Genomic DNA, 23,569 nt, shown 5'->3' with positions numbered 1-23,569 from the left:
TCCTTTTGGTGAATCACCAACCTTAAGGTGGTCTTGGGACCACCGAAACACAGGAAAGTCAGATTGGGAGGAGAGGAGTCATGAAAAGTGTCATTTTGACAAAGATTTCTAGAAAGTGAGGCAGTAAGCCATTTGGATTTCAGGGAGAAGACAATTCTAGGAAGGAATTACCTATGCAAAGACCCGGAGGTGACAGCATGCCTGGAGTGTTCAAGAAAGTGTCAGGAGGCCATTGTGGATCAGAATGGATGAAGATAAAGAAGGGGAAATGAGCTGAGAGATGCAGTGGGCTCAGAAAAGGACATTGAGAGCAGAGGATGATGTCACTTAGCATATGCTTGCCGAATGAATTGCTAAATTCACATCTTTCCTCTAAGGAGGAATATCTTCTTATGTTTCATCAGTTCATGTATTTCTATCTTTGGCAGAACCTTTACATATTCTTCTTAACCTCTTTGTTCTTTCCTCGTTAAGAATTTATGCTGAGTAGGCCGGGCGCTGTGGCTCACGCCTGTAATCCCAGAACTTTGGGAGGCCAAGGCGGGTGGATAACGAGGTCAGGAGATCGAGACCATCCTGGCTAACACGGTGAAACCCTGTCTCTACTAAAAATACAAAAAATTATCCGGGCATGGTGGTGGGCACCTGTAGTCCCAGCTACTTGGGAGGCTGAGGCAGGAGAATGGTGTGAACCTGGGAGGCGGAGCTTGCAGTGAGGCGAGATCACACCACTGCACTCCAGCCTGGGCGAGAGAGACTCCATCTCAAAAAAAAAAAAAAAAAAATTTTGCTGAGTAACCTCACGAAAAAAATTTACTTTCTCTGTCTTCTTTTCATCTATTATGCCAAACATGACCCTGATCTTAGGCGATAACTCAGTTTGTGCTGTATCGATTCAAAGGAAGGGGAAATCAGTCACACCATGCCTCAGCGCAGAGGGTATATCTGAGCTGGGTCTTAAGGATAAGTATCTGTGATTGAATTCCCAGGTTCAGGGAGCTGTGCTATTCACTCCTTCCCCTCACACCCCATTTTCAAAACTCAATTCTGATTTTGTCTTCACAGAGGAGCACTCTCACGTTAGTCTGAGTTAGGTGCTCAGTACTTACATGGCAGTGGTGACCAGTGCTTTTTCAAACACTTAAAATTATCTCGAGCTTTCCTCACTGGGCTGAAGCCTCTCTGTCTCTCTCTACCTAGTGCCATCACATAAAGTATCCTTAATAAATCTTGAATAAATGTCTGAGTTAGTGAATAAATGCTTGTGATTCTAAGGAAGGATGAAAAATTGGGAGGAAAAAACAAGTCAGGATGATAAATGCCTGTGGAGTGAGTTTGAACAATCTGTTTTAGGAGCTTGGGTCAGATTGATTGATTTCCATTGAGGAAAAAGGGTCCTTTAGGTAGGCAAGAAGGACCGGAGTCTGAATAGTAATGACTCAGCTCTCTCATTTGTTCTCTGTTGAGTTGTCTATTGTGTGTTAGTTCTTAAGTTATAAAGGTCCTTTTTATGTTATCCATTTCATTAGCTCTGGCGAATCACACTTATTTAAGCCTTCAGTCCTAATGGATAAAAAATGTATTTTATTTGCTCCATAACATTTTATACCTTTGGAGATCATGTCTTTATCTTATTAATTTCTTCTTAGAATTGACATTTTCTCTGTAATAAATATTAGTTTACTGCAAGTAAATTTGTTTTTGATTCAAACACGCACATATTTTTTTCTTTTTCTTTTAAACCTCAAAGCCAAATAAGAGTTTGGATCCAATCTGGGGCTTAAGCAACGGAAAGGAGGCTTTTCTATTTTACTGATTTTTTTTTTTTTAATTCAGCACCCTGTTGTTTCTTTAAAAGAAGGAGGCTTGTGTGTCCATATTTGAAATGCTGCAGAGAGTGAACTGATTAAACCCTTTCTATCCCACTTTTCAGAATGCCTAATAATATGGTCCTTTTTCTTTATAAGCTCCTTCGTTGTCCTCAACTCTTTTCTGAACTTTCAGCCCTCATTCCAATTAAACAGGGAAATTGTGCTAGTACCCTGGGAGAAAGACTCATAAAACTACTTTGTTGATACTGTTTTATAGTAGTAAAAATAAAATGTTTAATTTACTCTTTGCCAGGATATAGTTCCCTTATATTATTTAGGAAGTTTTGCTACTCCCTAGTATCATTCTTCAGTCAAAATTGTTTTTTTCTAGTCAAAAATTCCAGGTTAAAGATTCTTATGAAAAAAAAAATGGTATTACTTTCTGAAAGGAAGAGGAATCTTGTTATTTAGTTCTTGCTGTAATTATTTTAGTAATGTAAAATATTTTTCACTGTCAAGTGTGGGATTAAGCTTAAAATTTTGTACCCAATACTGGGGCTGGAAAGCTGGCTATAATTTCTGGTGGCCCCTGCCGAAATCCTGCAATTATCATTCCTTTTTTCAGGTGCCTGGCCACTTCTGATCTCTTTCTCCTTTTTCTACCTCTCTCCCTTCATTCCTTTTCTCTCTGCAACTCCTCTTCTTCTGTCTCTTCCCCCGCACTCCTCTTTCATTTAGTAAGTATCCACACACTAACTCTTATTTAGCTCAAGCTTTAGTATGACTCATGACTGAGTTGGAAACAATAGGGGCTGTCAAGAACCTGCCTTTTGCAGAGAGAAGATGCACAGAAAAGGCAAACATGCCAGAATATATAATGTGTCATTAATCTGGTCAGTACAGAAGAGGAGATCCCATCTGCTTGGGCTGAGGGGACATTTATTTGAAAAGGGGACATTTGACCATACTTTGAAGGATAGGTTAGGATTTTTACAGGTAGAGATTTTTAAAAGGGTATTTCAGGTGGAAGAAAGAGATGAATAATTACACTGTAGCAGGAAAGTGGGTTGTCTTGGTTAGTGACCAATGACTGTTTATGAGACAGTATAGTACCGGGTTCTGCAAACTTTTTCTGTAGAGTGCCAGATAGCATTGTAGCAAACTTTGCCATCGTAGCAAGTGTAGCCACAGGTAATGTATAAATGAAATAGCATGACCGTGTTCCAGTAAAACTTTATGTACAAAATCAGAGTGGGTCAGAGTTGGCAGGCAGGCTGTAATTTGCCTATATCTGATATGAGTATGATGAGTGGGGAAAAAAGACTAGAAAGGGAGGTAGGTGGTGGTCAGATCTCAGAGAATTTTGAATGCTTGCCTAAAGTGTTAGAAAACAGTTGATATTATGTTTAGTGAAACCATGATGGTTATGTTTCTACTAATGATTTAAATACCTAGACATTTAAATTTGGAATTAAATTAAATTTGGAACCAGATTTCTTCAGGTATTTGTATACCTACCTCAAAACTAAGAGTTCTTGGTAACTGAATATTTTGTGTGAAAATGGTGGGTAGAGAGCAAACTAGGCCTCTGAATGACCCCAAGAAGCCTGATTTGGGAGGTAAGCAGAAACCTGGTATCTTTTGGGTCCCTACCACAGTATCTCCACAGAAGTAGATCAAAAAGTCAGATCATGAAAAATAGGTGAGAATTCATGGGCAAGTCCTCAGATGATCTGGACTCAAAATGTTGACATTCTTCCTGTTTAAAAAAAAATGATAGTGTAAACTGATATCGAAGTAGATATTAGTGTCATTATTTTTTGATACAGGAATTTTTATACATATTTTAAATTAATTTCTACATAATTTCTAGAAGATTGTGTTTGATACTATAGGAAATTCTTTTGTCTGTTTCAGTACTCCTTTTCTACCTCCTTTATTGTAATATCAGAAATTCTGTGTTTTTCCTCACGTGTTGTTTCCCCTCAGAATTATACATCAAGGAAAGTCTGTTTTCTATTGCTTTCTGTATCCCCAGTCCCCATCTTGTGCATGTCTGAGCAAAAATAGGTAATCAGTAAACATTTGTTGAATGAATTCATGTAAATGAACATTTCTATTGTTTCCAACCATTTTATTCCCTATGTTTTTGTGTTCTCCATTTTTCCTAGTTCTCAGGATACATAAACCTCAATAAAGTTTTTTGAATTTATCTCATTAAAATCTTGTTTTAAAAATTTGACCTATAGTCAGTTTATAAAATCTTTTTATTTTAGCAATGTATTCCTATAGGAGATAAAGTTGTAGCATATGAAATGAAATTATTATAGATACTTGCTTTTGAAACATAATGGAAATGAAGTAGGTGAGTTTTTGTACTGGATAAATCTGAAAATGAGGTAGCTTCTCCATGTGTATAGTTGTAACCTACATAATGGTGACAACATAATAGGATGATGTCAGAGTCTCTTGAAAAGAAGTGGGATTGTGATATTTTCAGCCTACCTACATAAAAATGTAAACGTCACCCAAATATATATAGTTAGCAGTATTTTTTAAGCCCTTTTGGACTTTTAGTTACCTATTTGTATTCTATAGGAAGACCGTAATATAATATTGGTTCTAATATTTTTTTCTAGAATATTCCTTTATACCTATTTATTATTATTTGAATTTTAGTGATTCTCACTACTTAACGATGCTTGAAACCATCTGCTAAATAGTTAAATCTTCTCCAGCAACCTCAGGACCTAGCTCACTGATATGTATTTTATTTTTACTTGTTTCTCTCAACATTTAGATTATGTTTTCTAAGGGTGCAGTTGAATCATTTAATATTGAACCATTTTAAAACAAATAGTGATATGTGGAAAAGATGATTATGTGGGCGAGACATAATGATTATAATTAAGTGACAGAGAAAATAAATATACTCATTGAAAGCTAAACAATTACACTGGAGAAGGGTAGGTAGACAAAAGCACCTCCAGCTGAAAATCATATATTTATTAATGGAATCTGCCCTGTCTAAATGCCAAAGTATTTTATTTATTTATTTTTATTTTTTTGGAGGAGAGAACTGGTAGAGGATTACTAGGGATATATATTGCTTCTGGCTGACTATGCTGCTTGCTTGATCAAGCTGTTTACATAATAGAAATCAGAAGCATCCTGTTATCAGAAGTCATAAGCAGCTAATTCTTTGTAACTTTTCCTTTTACTTGAAGTAAAAAAGAGTTGTTCATGCCTCATTAATTACTTTGACCAGGCTTTCAGCTGAGGTTTTTTTTTTTTTGTTGTTCGTTTGTTTTTAAATGCTGCTTTTGCTGTGGCTTGTGCTGAGGTGAGAGACAAACCAAGTCTGAGGATGGGGAAAAGAGTCTCAGAGAGTCAGTCAATGATAATTTCCTTCTGAGCATTGGTTGTGAGAAAATAAGTTAGTAAATATGATGAAAACCAAATCCCTAATGCTTTTCAGTAAGAGTTAATGTGGAACGTGGGACTTGGAGTCAGAGGGACTTGCCTGTGAATCCTGGCTATAACCTTATGAGCTGTGCAGCTTTTCGTTTTTTTGTTTGCTTGTTTGTTTGTTTGTTTGGAGACAGAATCTCTCTCTGTAGCCAGGCTGGAGTGCAGTGGCGCGATCTCAGTTCACTGCAACCTCTGCCTCCCGGGTTCAAGCAATTCTCCTGTCTCAGTCTCCTGAGTAGCTGGGACTACAGGCACGTGCCACCACACCTAGCTAATTTTTGTATTTTTAATAGAGATAGAGTTTCACCATGTTGGCCAGGATGGTCTCAATCTCTTGACCTCGTGATCCACCTGCCTCGGCCTCCCAGGGTGCTGGGATTACAGGCGTGAGCCACCGCAATTTCCTTGCTTTAAAGTTGGGAAATGTCTTACAGGTGTGTGTTAGGATGAAATTGGATAATATGTGTAAAGTTTCCAGCACTGGGCTGGATATGTGTGTGTGTCACACAACTAAACATGTATGTATGTATAAAACCTGTGATTTATGATGTCAGCTCTAACTAAGTGGGATTAAGGAGGAAACAACTGCAAGTCGGTTGTTTCCATTTTGAGCTAGAGAGGACCCCGTTGGTTAGGCCTGTATTATGCACTGAGTCCACTAAGCACTTTAAGATATAGATATAGGCGATCTCATCAGAGAGGGGATTGTGATTTGGATCATCAAGACTTGACCTTTGCAAATCTGTTTTTTTCTAAATATGATATTTTCTCATCAGATTTATATTAACATTATTGCATGTGAAAAAATAAAATCATCCATTCTGGATTAGAACACGTTTTAGAAAACATTTTATAAATCAAATCCAGCTTCAGAATGTCAGGAGGGTTTTAGTGTGTCTTAATTTGGCAACTGTACTTTTACAAGGATGAAACAGATGGAATATGCAGTTTTTTTTCTTTTGCGAATTTAGCTTAAGATCCTACCACACATTGGGATTTGTCTGTAAATCCAAAGGCTCTCAGACTCTCTGAAATTGATCTTTTAAACAAATGAATTAATAAAAATTCCCTATTGAATATGCTGTTGAAGGAGCCACTGTAGGTACATTTGGTTTGAACAAGATCTCTTATTGAATTTGAATAGAGAATCCTAATTCCCTTATGAGTTAGTTATGTTCAGTTTGTCTCTCCTATGGTTTATCATGCTTTTGGTACTCAACAGTATCCTTAATTCCTTCACATTCTATAACAGGTATCTATGTCTATAAAATAGTGGCCTGGTAAATATTATCCTTTATTTACAGTTGTACATATTTAATGTGCTTACTTAAGGAGCAAGCAACAGAAACAAACTCTGGCTACAAGAAATGAAAGGACTTTCTAGGAAAGATTATTATGTAGTTCACAGATCAGCTGGAAGGGCTGCACAGCCCAGCTTCTGGAAGGAGAGGGACTAGGGAAGCACTAGAAAGCACAATGGTAAGGCCTCATAGACTTTCCAAGGTAATTCATTTCCAGCAACCATTAGCATCCCTGTAACTGTATTCATATTTTGAGGTCCAGATAGAATCTGTCTGGCCTATACTAGTTGGGTGCTTTATGCTGGTGGCTCAGTAAATTTTGACTGAAGGATTAGGGACTGGGTGGCTGGGGGAATTATTTCAAATTGAGCAGCAGCTACTTTTTCTCTACACATACAGTTTTTTAATACTATCCAAGTACCTATCCAAGTACATTTGGTTTAGAAGCCCATCATGTCATATATATCAGGGGTCTGAAACCCCTTGGACACGGACAGATAAAGATACTGAGACCTATCAGGAACTGGGCCTCACAGCAGAAAGTGAGCAGCGGGTGAGTCAGTGAAGCTTCATCTGTGTTTACTGCCACTCCCCATCACTCACATTACCGCCTGGGCTCCGCCTCTTGTCAGATCAGTGGCAGCATTACTTTCTCATAGGAGCATGAACCCTATTTTGAACTGAGCATGTGAGGGATCTAGGTTGCATGCTCCTTATAAAAATCTAATTCCTGATGATCTGTCACTCTCTCCCATCACCCCGAGATGGGACCATCTAGATACAAGAAAACAAGCTCAGGGCTCCCACTGAGGGGAGTTGTATAATTATTTCATCATATATTACAATGTAATAATAATAAAGTACACAATAAATGTAATACATTTGAATCATCCTGAAACTATCCCCCTAACCTGGTCCATGGAAAAATTGTCTTCTCTGAAACCAGAGCCTGGTGCCAAAAAGGTTGGGAGCCACTGATATATCTTACTATTATAACCTTTTTTTTTTTTTTTTAAACCCAAGTGTTATATTTTCCATTTGAGTTTGAGGACATGGTTTGGCATGAGTATGTGTGTATATGGCCAGGCGATGCTTTTTCTTTTTAATTGATGTTAAATAAGAATTTAAATTCTCAATGATGATTGCAATCATATATTACTTGAGTTAATTTAGTAGTGTCACCCCAAGCCCCACTGTTCCATAGTTCAAAGATGGCTTTGGAGTCCTCCGTGGTGTTGGCAGTGGTGAATCCATATGGGTCTGCAGCCACCTCAGTTCTTGCCTTCTCAGAAGAAAGAATTCAACCGAGGGATGTAAGGCAGAGAGAGAGCAAGGGAGGTTTTAGAGCAGGCAGGAAAGTTTATTAAAAGGTTTTAGAGCAGGAACAAAAGTAAAGTGCACCTGGAAGAGGGTCAAGCAGGCAACTTGAGATTCAAGTGCACGGTTTGACTTTTGACTTGGGGTCTTACATATTGGCAGCTTCCAGGGTTGCTTTACTTCCTCTGATTCTTCCTGTGGAGTGGGCTGTCTGCATGTGCAGTGGCCTGCTAGCACTTGGGAGTGGCTGCATGTGCAGTGTGTTTACTGAACTTGTACACATGCTCACTTGAGGCATTTTCCCTCACCAGTCAAGCGTTCCTAGAGGAAGGTCATATTTCAGTTAAACTCTGCTATTTTACCTCTTAGTGCACCTGCTTGGGCCCACTCACCCAACTCCTGAGATCTCATCAGGAAGCTACTGATCACCAGTTTTAGATTTTCTATCTACTGGGAGACTGCCCTTCCCTGGTGCTGGCTGTGACCAATTATTATTATGGAGAGACAATTTAACAACTGCATCACCATTTCCTGATGTTTGCCTGACATTCCTGGTGAGGGTGGGTCCTCTCCTGCCTTGCTCATGTCTGACTACCAACTGTAACAGTGGGTGTATTTAAAGACTGGCGTGGCCTCTTACCATCTGTGAGACTTTGGTCAATTTCCATGACCTATCTGAATCTTCATTTTTTAAAATGAATAAAATGGATTTGATGTTATGTATTTTACAAAGGTATATTGAGATTTTTGCGGTCTGTACATATAAGACTTGGGATATAACTGACCAATGGGTTCTTCTTGCCTACTTCCCAGATACAGCCGATTTATCAAGGCAGGGGAATTGCAATAAAGAAAGAGTTTAGTTCACACAGAGCCAGCTGAACAGAAGACCAGTTTATTTATTACTAAAATCAGTCTCCCCCAAGAATTTGGAGGTTTTTCAAAGGTTGTTTTGTCACAGGATCCTTGGGGTATCACTTTGCCAGCCACAAACCTTTGTGGCTGGTGGTTTCTTTGCTCGAGTTTTGCTCAGGCCCACTGGGCTCATCCTTCCCACTTGGCCCAGCAGGCTGCACTCAGCTCACACTACTGGCCTGGATCTCATGCCTGCCAAGGGTGAGCCAGGCACAGAGCAGTGAGGGGTGCGTGAGTGAGTGAACAGCCACTGCACACAGTCAGACATACCAACTGTGACAGGGCAGGCAGCTCCAGGTGCTGGCATGGGTGCTGGCTCCCTGCAAGGCTGTGGCTGGACCAGGTGTACCTCAAATGGCTTCCACTACAGGCACCAGGGAACACAGTGGCATCTGGAAGCTTGGAGGCTACAGGAACCACAGAGCCTCAAAGAGGGTGTCTCAGACTTGACTCAGGGAGCTCCTAGGTCTGGGCTTCCTGAAGGACCGCAGCTATTCTCTTTCCTTCTTGTTACCTGCAATGTGGTGAGTGGAGGGGCATATGTCAACCCTGTATGTGTTACAGCTCTTTCAGTCCCAACCATTCAGTGGGGCCTGGGTTCTTATCCCACATCCAGGAAAAATGAAGTGCACAGACAACTGGAGGGTGAGCAAGGTGAAGAGGTGCTTTATTGAGCAAAAGTACAGCTCTCAGGAGACTGCAGGATGGGTGTTATCAGTGTAGGTATAAATGATACCCTGACGTGGGTAGCTCCTTTCCACAGGCAGGACATCTCGATGAGGACAGCCCTCAGCAGAGAGGAGACCCAGAGTGGGTAGCTCCTATCCAGAGGCAGGTTGTCCCAATGTCTATAACCCTCAGCAGAGAGGAGACCCAGAGCGGGTAGGTAGCTCTTATCCACAGGCAGGTTATCCTGATGAATACAGCTCTCAGTGGAGGGAAGACCTGGAGTGGGTAGATTCTGTCTTCAGTTAGGTCATCTTAATGATTGTGCAGCCGTCAGTGGAGAGAGGATACCTGGAGTGGGTAGCTCCTATCCATAAGCAGGTCACCCTAACATCTCTGCGGCCCTCAAGTCAGAGGCAATCCAGAGTGAATAGCTCCTATCCGCAGGCACATCATCCTGTCCTCTGCCTGAGTCTGGCTGAGTCCAGGGTTTTTATGAGCTTCAGAGTAGAGGAAGTATATGCTGATTGGTCCATGAGTGGGCCAGGAAATGCACCGTAAGTTCTCATTCTGGTCTGTGGAACTGGCAGCCTGGCCTCCATGCTTCAGACCATCCCTGGCCTGAAGGTGGGGCTTCACCAGGGACCCACCCATTCCTGCCCAGGAACCTGACTCCTGCCACCATCGATCATGTTGTCCATGGTGCGCAGGTTGTTTGTGCTGAGGGGTACCCACAATCCCGCGTGGAGCCACCCTCAGCCTCTGCTGTTTCCCTCCTGTAGCCTTCAGTGCCCAAAGTCTGGAGGAGGCCTAGGTGGCAGGGGGCTGGCCTATCAGTGCTGCCCCAAGTGTGTGCACATTCAGCTGGGTTGCAAAAGTGCCTGTGCTTGGCCACAACTTTGCTTTGCCCCAGAGCTGGCACTGGGAGCAGGGAGAAGCCAGACAGTGGAAGCAGACACTTTCAAGCCTGTGAGGGAAGGGAGCTTCCTGGGACCCTGAGAGCAGAGAGATGCTGGGGTCTGCAGCTGCAGCTGTGCCCAGGAGTGTGGGCTCCTGCCCCACCAACTCGGTAGGGGCAGGGCTCCCTCTGGCCCTGTGGATTGTGCAGCCCCAGCTGTGCCTCCCCTGCTGCAGCTGGCATCCTCACAGTGGCTGCTCCACATGGGCTGTCACTGCTATCAGTTTGGGGGAAGCAGGGGGCGGGGTGGCAGTGGCTAGGCAGTGGGTGCTTTCTGCTGATTGGTTGGGTCAGAGATGAAATCATAGGGAGTCAAAGCTGTCCTCTTGAGCTGAGTTGCTTCTGGATGCTGCCACAGGAGTGGTGGAGCCATCAATTCAGACATTAAAAAACCTGAAAAGATATCTCAAATGGCCAGTCCTTAGGTTCTACAATAGTGATGTTATTTGCAGGAGTAATTGGGGAAGTTGCATACCTTGTGACCTCCAGAAGAATGGCTGGCATTCTACACCTTAGAATTCAGGCTCCTCACATCCTCCTAACCCGATTATCTCACTAACTTTACAAAGGCAGTTACATTTTTGAGTAAGGGTGATTATTATTTAAACTATAAACTAAATATCTCACAGTGCTAGCCCGCCTTAGCCCAGGAATAATTAAGGTAGCTTGAAGGCTACAGGCAAGAGGAAGGGTTTGGTTAGATCAGATCTCCCCAACTGTTATAATTGTCTGTTATAATTTTTATAAAGGTAATCTGAGGCACATATATTTATTCTTTACCTTCATTTTTTGATTTTAAGTTGTTACAAACATATTTGTTTTATAACAAAATACTATTAATGGGCTGAATTTATGATACAATGGAAAAATAGTTTGAGGAACGGCTTAAGACCCAAAGCTTATTTGGTCTTTTATTACTGAATGTTCTTCAATTTATCTCTTAAAAGTAATGATACTAATGACTACTCAAAGTAATTTGACCCCTCACAAGGTTTTCTATTATTATTAATAATGCAAAGCAGATGTGTGGATAAACTTTACTTATCTCTATATCACCTTGGAATCTCTTCCTCATATTTATATTTGAATATATATGAGATTGTTGTTCAGGAAATTGTTTCAGACAGACTAGTGGACCTCATTTTAAGGTATGACTTGATATAATCTTCTCTTTGCTATTCTCAATCAATTCTTCCCATCTCCACACTCTAAACTGAGATGATAATTGCTTTTAAGAGAGTAACCAGGCAGATGTAGGGCAATGGTTTACAAGATAAGCTTTGATGAGAGGTGTCCTGAGTTTATGTCCTGTTTCCTCCATTTACTGAGGGTTAGCCATGGTTCATTTTCAAACTTGCAACTCTCAGTTACCAATATGTATAAAATAAAACAACAATATCTCTTCAATGAGGTTTTTTTGAAGAGTAAGTACAATAATGTACTTAGAAACTAACACAATGCATGGCTCATTACCCCCAGCACATTTTAGTTCTTATTATGGTTAAAATTTTCATAATATATTTCATAAACATATACCGAAACATGTTTATATCTGTGTGTGTGTGTGTGTGTGTGTGTGTGTGTGTGTGAGAGAGAGAGAGAGAGAGAGAGAGAATGGTGTTTGGATAACATTTAACCTTTTAGACTCTGGAAGGGATCAGAGCTTTTTGTTTGTTTGTTTGTTTTTTGTTTGGTGGATTGAACCTTCCCTAGGACTGGGTGATTATTGCAAAAGTTATATTTGTATTTGAAATGTCGTTATGATCCAGAAGCAATTTAAGGTCCAGTTTAACAAAGAACGGACAAGGTATAACTATTTTGATAGCAATATTGAGGCTCCGTCAACATTGACTAGAATTTTTTATCTGGTGTGCTGTTCTTGATACAAATTTTGAGTAAAAATAGGTTTATGCAAATGCATTGCAGCATAATCAATCTTTGTATTTCTTATCAGTGTACTCTAATGTTTGTGAAGTGCTCTCTAATCGTGGAATAATAATTTTTATTACCAATCACATTAAGTGATACACAAGCTTTGTACTGGACACATTATTTCATTTTATTATCTCAAAGTAGCTATTTTCCTGATTTTACATATGAGCAAGTGGACTTTGGGAGCTAACTTACCCAACGTCACATGTCTAGGGAATGGCAGAGGTGGATAGTGACTGACTCCAGAACCCATTTTACAGGGAAGAGAAAGCATCTTTCACAGAGTTGTGATACATGCTTACAAAAGCACTTTCATGGTGGTACAAACTTTCTTGGGCAGACGTTATCAAGATCTGTACTTAAGGAGTAAGACTAGAGGTTTAAGTAAAAAACAGACTTTAGTTTTCATTTTCCTCAAGATATGTTGGTTTCTTTTCTTTCTCTTTTTTTAGGATATGGGGTCATGCTGTGTTGCCCAGGCTGCAGTGCAATGGTGAGATCATGGCTCACTGCCGCCTTGACCTCCTGGCTAAATGATCCTCCCATCTCACCCTCCCAAGTAGCTGGCACATGCCAGTACACCCAGCTAATTTTGATTTTTTTGTAGAGATAGCATCTCACTATGTTGCCTAGGCTGGTCTCGAACTCGTGGCCTCAAGCAATCCTCCTGCCTCAGCCTCCTAAAATGCGGGGATTACAGGCATGAGCCATTGTGCTCATCTTGTTTTATTATATACCTAATGGATAATGCTTTTTGATATTTTGGAGAAGGATTTTTGATATTTTGTATATTTGGCACTGAAAAACATCTTCTGCTTTCCAGACAGCGGAAATAAATAAAAGAGCTAGCCATGCAGTAGTGGCATTTTATTCTGAGAACTTTGACTACATTTGGAATGTGTTAAATCTGTATAACTTGATAGTGTTACAAGATTCCTACGGTGCTGCTTTGACAACCAGAAATCTCTGCAGCTGACTCTGTCTGCATGTTGCTCAGCCCAGCAGGCTGTGCTCGGCTCACGCCTGCTCAGATCCTGCACTGGCTCCACACTCAGCCTGTGGCTGGACTGGGCATGCCACAAGTGGCTTCTGTGTTGGGTGCTGGCATCTAGACTAGGGGAACATGAGATGCCATGAATTCAGAGATGCCAGTGATCATGGGGCCCCAAAGGATGTTACAACTGTGGCTTGAGGGGGTCCCAAGGTCTGAGCTTCCAGAAATGTTGCAGCTCTCCACTTCCATAGCTTGGTGAGCGGGAGCATGTTACAGCTACTTTATTCCCACTATCCACAGCCCATTGGGCAGACGTCAAGGTTACAGCTTGTTTGTTTCTGCTGCCCACAGTCTGGTGAGTTCTGGGTTCTTGTCCCATGCCCAAGAAGAATAAAGTACACAGACACTGGAGAATAAGTAGGGCAGAGAAGAATTGTATTGAGCAACAAAAGGAAAGCTGTCAGTGAAGAGGGGACCCTGAAAGCAGGGTAGCCATCTGTGAGTCTGAGTCTGGAGTTTTTGTGGGCTTAGAATGGGGAAGTACATGCTAGTCCCTGGGTCATCTTGGAAAAAGCACCATTCAGTTGGTGAAAAGCCATCATCCAAAAGGAACCAATCAAGAGAGAGAGGGTAAGACAAAGATAGTAGTTCTCACTCTGGTCGTGGACACTGTCCAGAACTGGCAGTTCAGTTTTCCGGTTTCAGGCTTTCTTTGGCTTGAAGGTTGGCACTGAAAGGGGACCCATTTCTGACTGTCTAGGAATTTGTCTGTCTCTTGTTGCTATTGATAGCATTAGAGTTAGTGAAACACAATAAAAATGTATTTTCCTTAAGAGAGAACCTCAATCTTCCCATTATTAACTGCTGTCCTTTCTTCTCCTTTTTTAATTGATAGGAAAAAAATGGAGTAATATTGTGCCTTAATAACAAATACAGCCATGTATAACTTAACAATGGCAAGACACTATGAGAAATGCATTGTTAGGTGATTTTGTTTTGTGAACATCATAATGTACTTATACAAACCTAGATGGTATAGCCTACTACACACCTAGGTTATATGGTATAGCCTATTGCTCCTAAGCTATAAGCCTGTACAGCATGTTACTCTACTGAATACTGCAGGCAATTATAACACAATGTTAAGTGTCAGTGCATCTAAACTTAGCATAGAAAAGGCACAACAAAAAGACCATACAAAAGATTTTTTTAAAAAATAGTATACTTGTAAAGGGCACTTACCATGATGGAGCTTGCAGGACTGGAAGTTGCTATGAGTGAGTGTGAGTGAATGTGAAGCCCTAGGACATTACCGTATACTACTGTAGACTATGCAAACACTCCACAGTGGTATGCTTAGGCTATATTAAATTTAGAAAAACATATTTTTCTTCAATAAGTTAACCTTAGCTTACTATAACTTCATAAACAAAAAAATTTAAACTTTTTGATTCTTTTGTAATAACACTTAGCTTAAAAGAAGCACATTGTACAGATGTACAAATTTTTTTTCTATCCTTATTTGATAAGATCTTTTTCTATTTTTAAAATTTTTTACTTTTTACTTTTTAAGCTTTTTTTGTTAAAAACTAAGACACAAATATAAACATTAGCCCAGGCTTACACAGGGCAGGATCATCAATATTATTGTTTTCCACCTCCACATCTTGTCCCACTGGAAGGTCTTCAGGGGCAGCAGCATGCATGGAACTGTCATCTCCTAAGATAACGATGCCTTTATTTTTTTGGAATACCTCCTGAGTCTTTTTTACAATTAACTTTTATTTTTGTGTGTAGAAGGACTGCGTTGTAAAATAATGATTAAACAGTATAGTAAATTCATAAACCAGTAATGTAGTCATCGATTATCAAGTTTTATATGCTGTACCTAATTATATATGCTATACTTTCATACAACTGGCAGCACAGGTTTGTTTACACCAGCATCACCACTAACACGTGAGTAATGCATTGCAGTGCAACACTATGATGGCTATGATGTCACTAGGCAATGGGAATTTTTTAGCTCCATCATAATCTTCTTGAAGATTATATATGTGGTCCATCATTGACTGAAATGTTGTTATGGAGCACTTTACTGTATTAAAATTTATTTCATTTTAGGAAGAATAATGAATTCTTCATTATTATATGTATTTATGTGTAGTTCCTAAGTTTAACAACAGTTTTGTACTGTTATTTAGATATGTTGAATGACACTTAAAGACTGACATATGCATTATAGGATACAACACGCTGCAATTTCTACCTTTTTCTTTCCAGTGTCTGTATTTATGCTGAAAGTTCAGGTGAATGACATCATCAGTCGTCAGTACCTGAGCCAAGCAGTTGTAGAAGTGTTTGTAAACTACACGAAGACAAATTCCACAGTAACAAAAAGCAATGGAGCAGTCCTGATAAAAGTACCCTACAAATTAGGACTTAGTTTAACTATTATTGCTTACAAAGATGGCTACGTGTTGACCCCTCTGCCTTGGAAAACCAGAAGAATGCCAAGTAAGCACTTAAACACTATTTTTGTTTTGTTTTGTTTTTGCTAAATATAAATGAATTTTTTTCTCTGTTTGGGGAATATCTTGTTCTGGTAAGCTGAAAATGAGAAAGCTTAAGTCAGTATAAAGAGGTTAGAAGGGAGTGCCACTTTGAAGAAAACATTGTCTTGGTCTTTTCAGGCTGCTATAATGAAATACTCTAAGCTGGGTAGCTTGTAAAGAAGAGGAATTTATTTCTTGTAGTTCTGGTGTCTGGGAAGTCTAAGATCAAGGTGCCAGCAGATTCGGTGTCTGGTGAGGGCTTTTTTGTTTATAGATGATATCTTCGGTATCCTCACATAGTAGAATGGGCAAACAAGTTCTCTTGGGCCTGTTTTAGTTCAGGGTGTTATGTCCCAACAGGTAAACTATCTGAAACCTCCCTAACATATTATAGATTTCATTCATTTTTTAAAATTGGCAAAAATAATCTTTAAAGAATAAATGTGCAAAGATACATGGGAATCTTGTAAAAATACATCTCCTAGGGGCGATTTGCCATTACAGACAACTAAAATATTATATATCTACAAAATTAACAGTGAGTGATATTGTGCTATAAGTTGTATTATGGTGCAAATTGGACACAGTATTTATAAAAATGTTATCTATAATAAGATGCCATTAGAAATCATTGAGAAAAGGTTGGATAGTCATTAAATGATAGATATATTTTGGTTAACTATTTGGAATAAATTAATTGAATCCATATGTGAAAATATATTGCTTAGATCGATCAAATGTGTAAAATAATTATATTAAATAAGAAAATAAACTATCTGACCTTTCAGTTAGGATGGTCTGTTTAAATTTAAAACCAATAAAAGGTGCCATAAGCTATATATGAACATATTATTTTAATAAACTCCTGTATGTCATAAACATAAAAAGCAACTAAGGTTGGAAATATATTTGGAACAATAAGGCATAATGTCCTTAATATGTAAAGAATTCATACAAATCAATATGAAAATGCCAAGACCCTGACTAAATAAGGTAAATGGACAAAATCATGGCCTATCAATTTTCAAAACAGGAAATACAAATGGTTAGTAAATATGACAACATGCTTTAATAATCTAAGATCAGTACACCAAAGAAATACACACTTCTTAGATTTTTTTTACCTTAAAAAAGTTGTTAAATGATTATCTTTAATATTGTCAAACAAGATAGGATCAGCATTCTCAAACATTCTCGGTAGAAGTACAAACTGGCAAAATTACCTCGGTAAAAATTTTTGAAATGTTTGTGTCAAAGTCTTCAAAATCTTCATAAACTTTGACCCAGTATTCCACTTTATGAATCTGCACAAATAAATGCATGTTAAAATATTAAATACAGTGGACAGACGTTCATGCACCAGGAAGTTGATGCAATATTTTTGTAATAGTGAATTGGAAACATTCTAAATCTATGGGATTAATGCAGTAAATAAGTAAATCTTGATACCTTAATAAATGAAATATGTGTGTTAAAAATGTTACAAAAAGTACGTTTTGAGAGAAATACGTTATTAAATGAAAAAGGCAGGGTAACAGTATTCTGTATACAATATCATAATTCACTATTTTAAAAAATCACAGGAATACCCAACAAAGAGCTATAATAAAATATTATTAATGATTGTTCCTGTGGTGGTATTGCAATGATCATCACTTTCATCTTATTTTCTGTGTTCCTCAAGTTTTTCACAGTAGGTATTACATCCCGTTTATAATAGGAAACAATTTTCATGGGAAAAGAAATCTAAATGTGTTTGAGGTTCAGATTCTCTTCATGTTTAATAGACGTGTGACTGAGAAAGTATCCAAATATGGGTTAATGTCTTACTTAAAATCACCTTGACGTTCAAACTGTGACCCTCCCACCTCTCCAATTTAATCCATTAATCAGTCTAAATGTTAATATATTCTGAAATTGAAATTACATTTTTATTTGGTAGTTCTCTTTTCCTATGGAAGGAGAAAAGTATATTTCATTTTACTTCCATACATCATTGTATACTTTTTGTATTTTACTTTTCTCCATATTTTCTTTAAATTCTTTGAAATATCTCAAAATAATAAAAGTATTTCCATGCAACTATGTTTTCTCTTAAGAGATTTGAGGATGCCATCCTATTTCTATTTTAAATACACAGCATAGAGGAAAGATATCAAACGAGAACTTGTGCTTTGGGAACTCCTCAAAACTGATTTTTCTTTTGAAGGATTGATAAGTTTGATTTGATCTTGCTTGTAAAATGGTCTTTTGTGCCAGCTTCTTGCTCCAATCTTGAAATAATATCTTTCAGGTAATCTGCACTTAACTCATCCCAACAGGTAGTTCAGCTGCCTACACTTGTAGGCAGGTTTACCTCCATCCTGCATTACTACTAAAGGTTGACTTTGAATCATTTTGTGCGTTAAATTGTTTCCTTCTCTGCCAGCTCAGGATCGTTTTGGCAAACCACACCGTGTGCAGAAGAGCACTGTGCTCTTATGTGAGAAGGTAAAAATGAAAAGTGGATATAGTTTTAGTCTAGAGAAGCTTGAATCATGGAGCCAAAAAAATTTTTTTTAATATTAATAACAAGTAACAATTAGAGAAAATATATCGGGGGGTTATTCAAGCATTTAACTTGATCATTTATATCTGGGGTTACAGAACATCATTCATCACCTTTGTATAGACTACTACTATCACATGGAACAGATTAGTAAAATAAATAGTGTTAACCAATGTTTTCTTCTTACTTTATTGTGACCTTTTTCCTCCATCATATTTTATATTCATTCTTCCTTTGTTTTGAATTGCTCTTCCCATCAAGCAGTTGTTCCCCGCGACACACACACTTTTTGAGACTTGCTGTTATGAAACTATATTTGTCCTAGTTTTTTCCCCCTCACGTTAAGTACAATATTCTAACTGTGCTATATTTCACAGTATATTCATCAGTTACACTTTCACTGTTCCCGCAAAGTCAAGCAAATATATGGCTATTTGAAGACACTGTTTTAATTACTGGAAAATTAGCTGGTAAGTACCATACTTCTAAGTAAACACTTAAAGTTATTGTTGTATAGCTGCACTTCTTCACCAAGAATCAGTGTGAATTATAACTTGAGAAAATCTAAATTGTTCAGTATGATTAGTACTGACTATAAGTTGATCTGAATTGATACTTATTTTACTGTCAAATGAATGGTGTGGCTTTTTTGTGTAACAGGAATCATTTTTTCCGTTACTATTTTAGCCCCTCAAATAGGCACATTGTAGAGAACTTCTGTTCTTCTTTCCAAGTCACATTTCTTACTGGGGCTTCCATGGTGGGAGAAATTGAGGAAAGGGCAGGACATATTGCTCAGGCCTTTGGGGCTAATTTGCAGATTGCCTCCTTCCTGCCTCCCGCATTAAATTTGTCGCTTTCGTGGGAGGTGCCTAAGACTTGGTAGTAAAGTATCTGCTCTGTAGATGTGATTTGCCTCACTTGTGTATCCCAAGGGGAAGAATGCAGAAATCATATTTTGGGTACTGATTCAAACTGTGTCCTCCAATTCTGCTTTACTAGCCATGAAGATGATCATTTCATCCTAACTTCCCGCAACCCGTAGAAACCTCAGAATTCTGTGACTCTTTGATTGCATATTTTAGGAAACCTCTATAAATGACAACAATTTACCTGTTTGTTTTGTATTGGTAAATTTATGTTTAGGTCTAAAGTGTAATAGGAATGACTGATAAAGTGAGAAAGCCCTCAAGGTAGAGTCCAGTAAGAGCGTCATGGTAAAAAGAACTCTCTGTGAAAGTTCTTTTCGTATTTAGATGCTGTCTTATCTATTCCTAAAGTATAAAACCAGAAAATTTATTATTTGGGAAGAAAATAAACTAGGGCTTGCTGAATCTTGAAGCAATTTACTGAGTGAGGCTGTAGAATCTCTTACTTATGAAATACCAAGACATTTGCCAGATTTTTTTTTTTCCTTTGGGATGGAGTTTCGCTTGAGTTGCCCAGGCTTGAGTACAATGACGTGATCTCGGCTCACCATAACCTCTGCCTCCCGGGTTCAAGTGATTCTCTTGCCTCAGCTTCCCAAGTAGCTGGTATTACAGGCATGTGCTACCACACCCAGCTAATTTTGTATTTTTAGTAGAGACGGGGTTTCTCCATGTTGGTCAGGATGGTCTTGAACTCCTGTCCTCTGGTAAACCACTCGACTCAGCCTCCCAAAATGCTAGGATTACAGTCATGAGCCACTGTGCCTGGCCAGCTTTTGTTTGTTTGTTTGTTTTTGAGACAGCTGGCTCTGTCACCCAGGCTGGAGTATAGTGGTGCAATCTTGACTTGCTGCAACCTCCACCTCCTGGACTCAAGTGATCCTTCCACCTCAGCCTCCCAAGTAGCTGACACCACAGGCATGTACCACCACGCCTGGCTAATTTTTATGTTTTTCATAGAGATGGGGTTTCACCATGTTGGCCAGGCTGGTCTCAAACTCCTGACCTCAAGTGATCCGCCCATCTTAGCCTCCCAAAGTGCTGGGAGCTGCCATGCCTGGCCTTGCCAGAATTTTGAGCTAGTGACTTTTGCTGTGTATGGCAGAATGGTAGATGTGGAGCCTTGTGTGAAAGAATGGAAAGTAAATAAGAACCACAAGTATACAGAGAGGCTATGTTTAATGCTGTTGGGGCGTTAATGAAATTAGCTTCTTCACAGTTCCTCTTCAGTGTTTGCTTTGATGCATCTCTACCCCTTACTGGCATCTTCAAACCCCATTAAAAAATCATAGTTTCTGCTGGAATGCATGAAATGGATCTGTGTGACCATGTCCCGTACCAATCCTTTGCCACTGTGCCAAGCAATGGTAAGCACTCATTTGTCTGGAAAGTACTGGCCATGCCTTGGCAGGTTTCTGTGAGAACACTGTGAGTCCTCTTGAATTCTCAAATCCCTTCCTTTTACTGTCTCATTTTCCTAAAAGGTGACCCATTCATAAGGCCAGGCAGGAAAGTATGAATGTTTCATAATGATGTTAAATCTTTCTGTGAAAAATATATATCCTTACTGCTAAACTTCCATAAAATGTTTCATTAGGTTTGTACAGTGGAAATTAAGCCTGTGTGTTTATGTATTTATGGCCAAAGGAGAAATTAGAACATTTAGGAATGTAAAAACCTGACAGAAGCTCAGCTAGACATTTTGCTTAGTGTGCATGTATTCAGTTGTAAGAAATGTGGTCTTCAAAATAATTAAGCCACATATTAAAAGAGCAAGTCGTAGGTAGTACCTGTGAGTGATCAGACGGCTTTAGATTGTATCCTCAACAACCAAACAAAAGCATATAATTATGTTACTTTTCTTAACTATTTTCCAGGTATTACTTTTTCTAGCTTCACACACACAAAAACTACAAACTGAGAAGTCTTACATTGTTTCATTTATCATTTATTGTCATGCAGCTCTTTAAAAACTGATGTCTTTTCTATTCTAATAATTTAATTGATTACTTCTGTCTTCATCGGTGACCTTACTAAAGTTCAAAGCAAAAGCTGATGTTTCTGATAATTTTCAGTGTAAGAGTTGATCTTTGAATTATTAAATTCAAAATCTGTTGATTACAGAAATATCAATATTGTCACTGAATTCTCACTTGATAAATAATGTTAGAAGATACTGAGATATTTATACTTAGGAAAAATTCAGTTACTGAGATATTTATAAATTGAGTACCTGGAATTTGAAAGACTTTTAATGCGTGGTTAGTTAACTGATAGAGAAGCTTACCGACTTAAGTATGTGGCTGAATATCATCAGAGACACTTTTCTTTTGCAAGTTACTGAAAACCCAGTTTAATCTAGCTTAAGCCCAAAAGAAGCATTTATTTATTTCTCTTATAGATGGTAACTGTAGGAATAGGACAAACTTTAGACATGGCTCGATCAGGACTTCAGTAGAAATAACTGAAAACTGGTTCTCAGTTTCTCAACTCTCCACTCTTTGAATGCTGCCTCGATTTTTAAACAAGCTTTCATTTTTTATTGCAAGATGGCTGTTACAACTCCTGGATGTATACCTGCTCACATAAAATACAGTCCAAGCAAAACACACATTACATCTCATTAACTGTGCTTGGGACAGGGCCCATCATTGAACAAATCACTGTGGCCAAGAGAATAAGATGCTTTTAATTGGTTTCAGCACATTCTGGCATGCACCATCAACTCCACTACTGTTACAGAAATGAGACCCCAAATGAAACACATGGGCTAAAAATGGTCAGTGTAGGGTTCCCCAGAGTGGAAAGAAAAGGGTGAGGAAATTCTGGGCAGCAGAATCAATCAGTTACAAAGGTGCGTTGTGTCATCTAAAGAAAGGAAAATTTCTTAGTTCTGCATTTAAAATAATTACATGAGAAGATGCTAATGATATTTAGCAATAATTATAATTGCTTCTTTTAAAGTAAAACATCCTGACCAATGCTGCTATGGTCAACATGCCTTTATCTCTTTGTTAATAAGGTTTCCTTTATTCCAGATGCCAAATCTCAACCAAGTGTTCAGTTTTCAAAAGCCTTAATTAAACTTCCTGACAACCATCATATAAGCAACGTTACCGGCTATCTTACAGTTCTACAACAGTTTTTGAAAGTGGACAATTTTCTGCATACAACTGGAATTACTCTCAATAAACCAGGTATTATCTTTTTGCATAATATAGTTAGAAACATTAGTACACAAATCTTTCATCAAATATTTAGCTATTTAGATAGCTATTAAATATTCAATATTTAAGCTATGGATAATACACATCACTTGAGACATAAATCTAGTTATTAAAATGTATATAATAATTCCCTTTATCCAATTAAATATATATTATTCCATGAAAGAAAAACTCTGCATACATTATTTCAAATGCATGGAAATTTTGATTTCTTCTAAATTTATTAAATTTTATTTGATCCAAAGCAGGTAAGGTACAGAAAATAGTTATGATTATTGTATAGCTTTGAAAATTTAATACATTTAAAAATTAGAATTCAGTTTGTATTTTTTTCATAATTCTACCTATTCATTTTTAACCAACTGATGAGAAGTGTCAATAATTGAGATATAAAAAAGTTTATAGATTGGAGTAAGCTATTGTAAATATTTGCTATTCTCTGTATAAAATATAAATGCTGAAAATATATGTATTTCAGAGTCAACAGCACTCATTTCTATAAGGCTGTCATAATATAAAAGTTAGGGGAACAATGGAATTTTACATTTAAAAATACATTCATAAATAAACCCCTTAAAAACATCATTTCCCTCTGTATATCCATACTTGTTCCGCCATTTTTTTCTTTTGAGATAGGGTCTTGCTCTGTTTCCCAAGCTGGAGTGCAGTGGCATGATTTTGGTTCACTGCAGCCTTAACCACCCAGGTTCAAGTGATCTTCCTACCTAAGCCTCCCAAGTAGCTAGGACTACAGGCGTGCACCACCACACCCAGCCAATTTTTTTATTTTTTGTAGAGATGGGGTTTCGCCATGTTGCCTTGGCTGGTCTTAACTCCTCTGCTCAACAATCCACCCACCTCAGCCTCCCAACGTGCTGGAATCACAGGCCTGTTCTACCATTTTTACCACTCATTGTAACCTAACTGAAAATCCACTGTTTAAAA

The 23,569-nt window shown here is 38.4% G+C and overlaps 1 protein-coding gene across 1 annotated transcript in view; it reads left to right on the top strand.

Annotated features, from left to right (window-relative positions):
* FAM171B (family with sequence similarity 171 member B) overlaps positions 1-23,569 on the top strand; it is a 72,104-nt gene that overhangs the window by 31,071 nt on the left and 17,464 nt on the right. Inside the window, exons 2-4 of the mRNA XM_050752497.1 lie at positions 15,649-15,882; positions 18,846-18,938; positions 22,436-22,594. Coding sequence (XP_050608454.1) covers positions 15,649-15,882; positions 18,846-18,938; positions 22,436-22,594 — 486 coding nt within the window. The remainder of the gene's footprint in view (positions 1-15,648; positions 15,883-18,845; positions 18,939-22,435; positions 22,595-23,569) is intronic.

The sequence above is a fragment of the Macaca thibetana genome, chromosome 12, assembly GCF_024542745.1.
Source record: "Macaca thibetana thibetana isolate TM-01 chromosome 12, ASM2454274v1, whole genome shotgun sequence".
Lineage (NCBI taxonomy): Eukaryota > Metazoa > Chordata > Mammalia > Primates > Cercopithecidae > Macaca > Macaca thibetana.
Note: the sequence above shows the minus strand (reverse complement) of the source record. Positions and strands in the feature narration are given on the sequence as shown.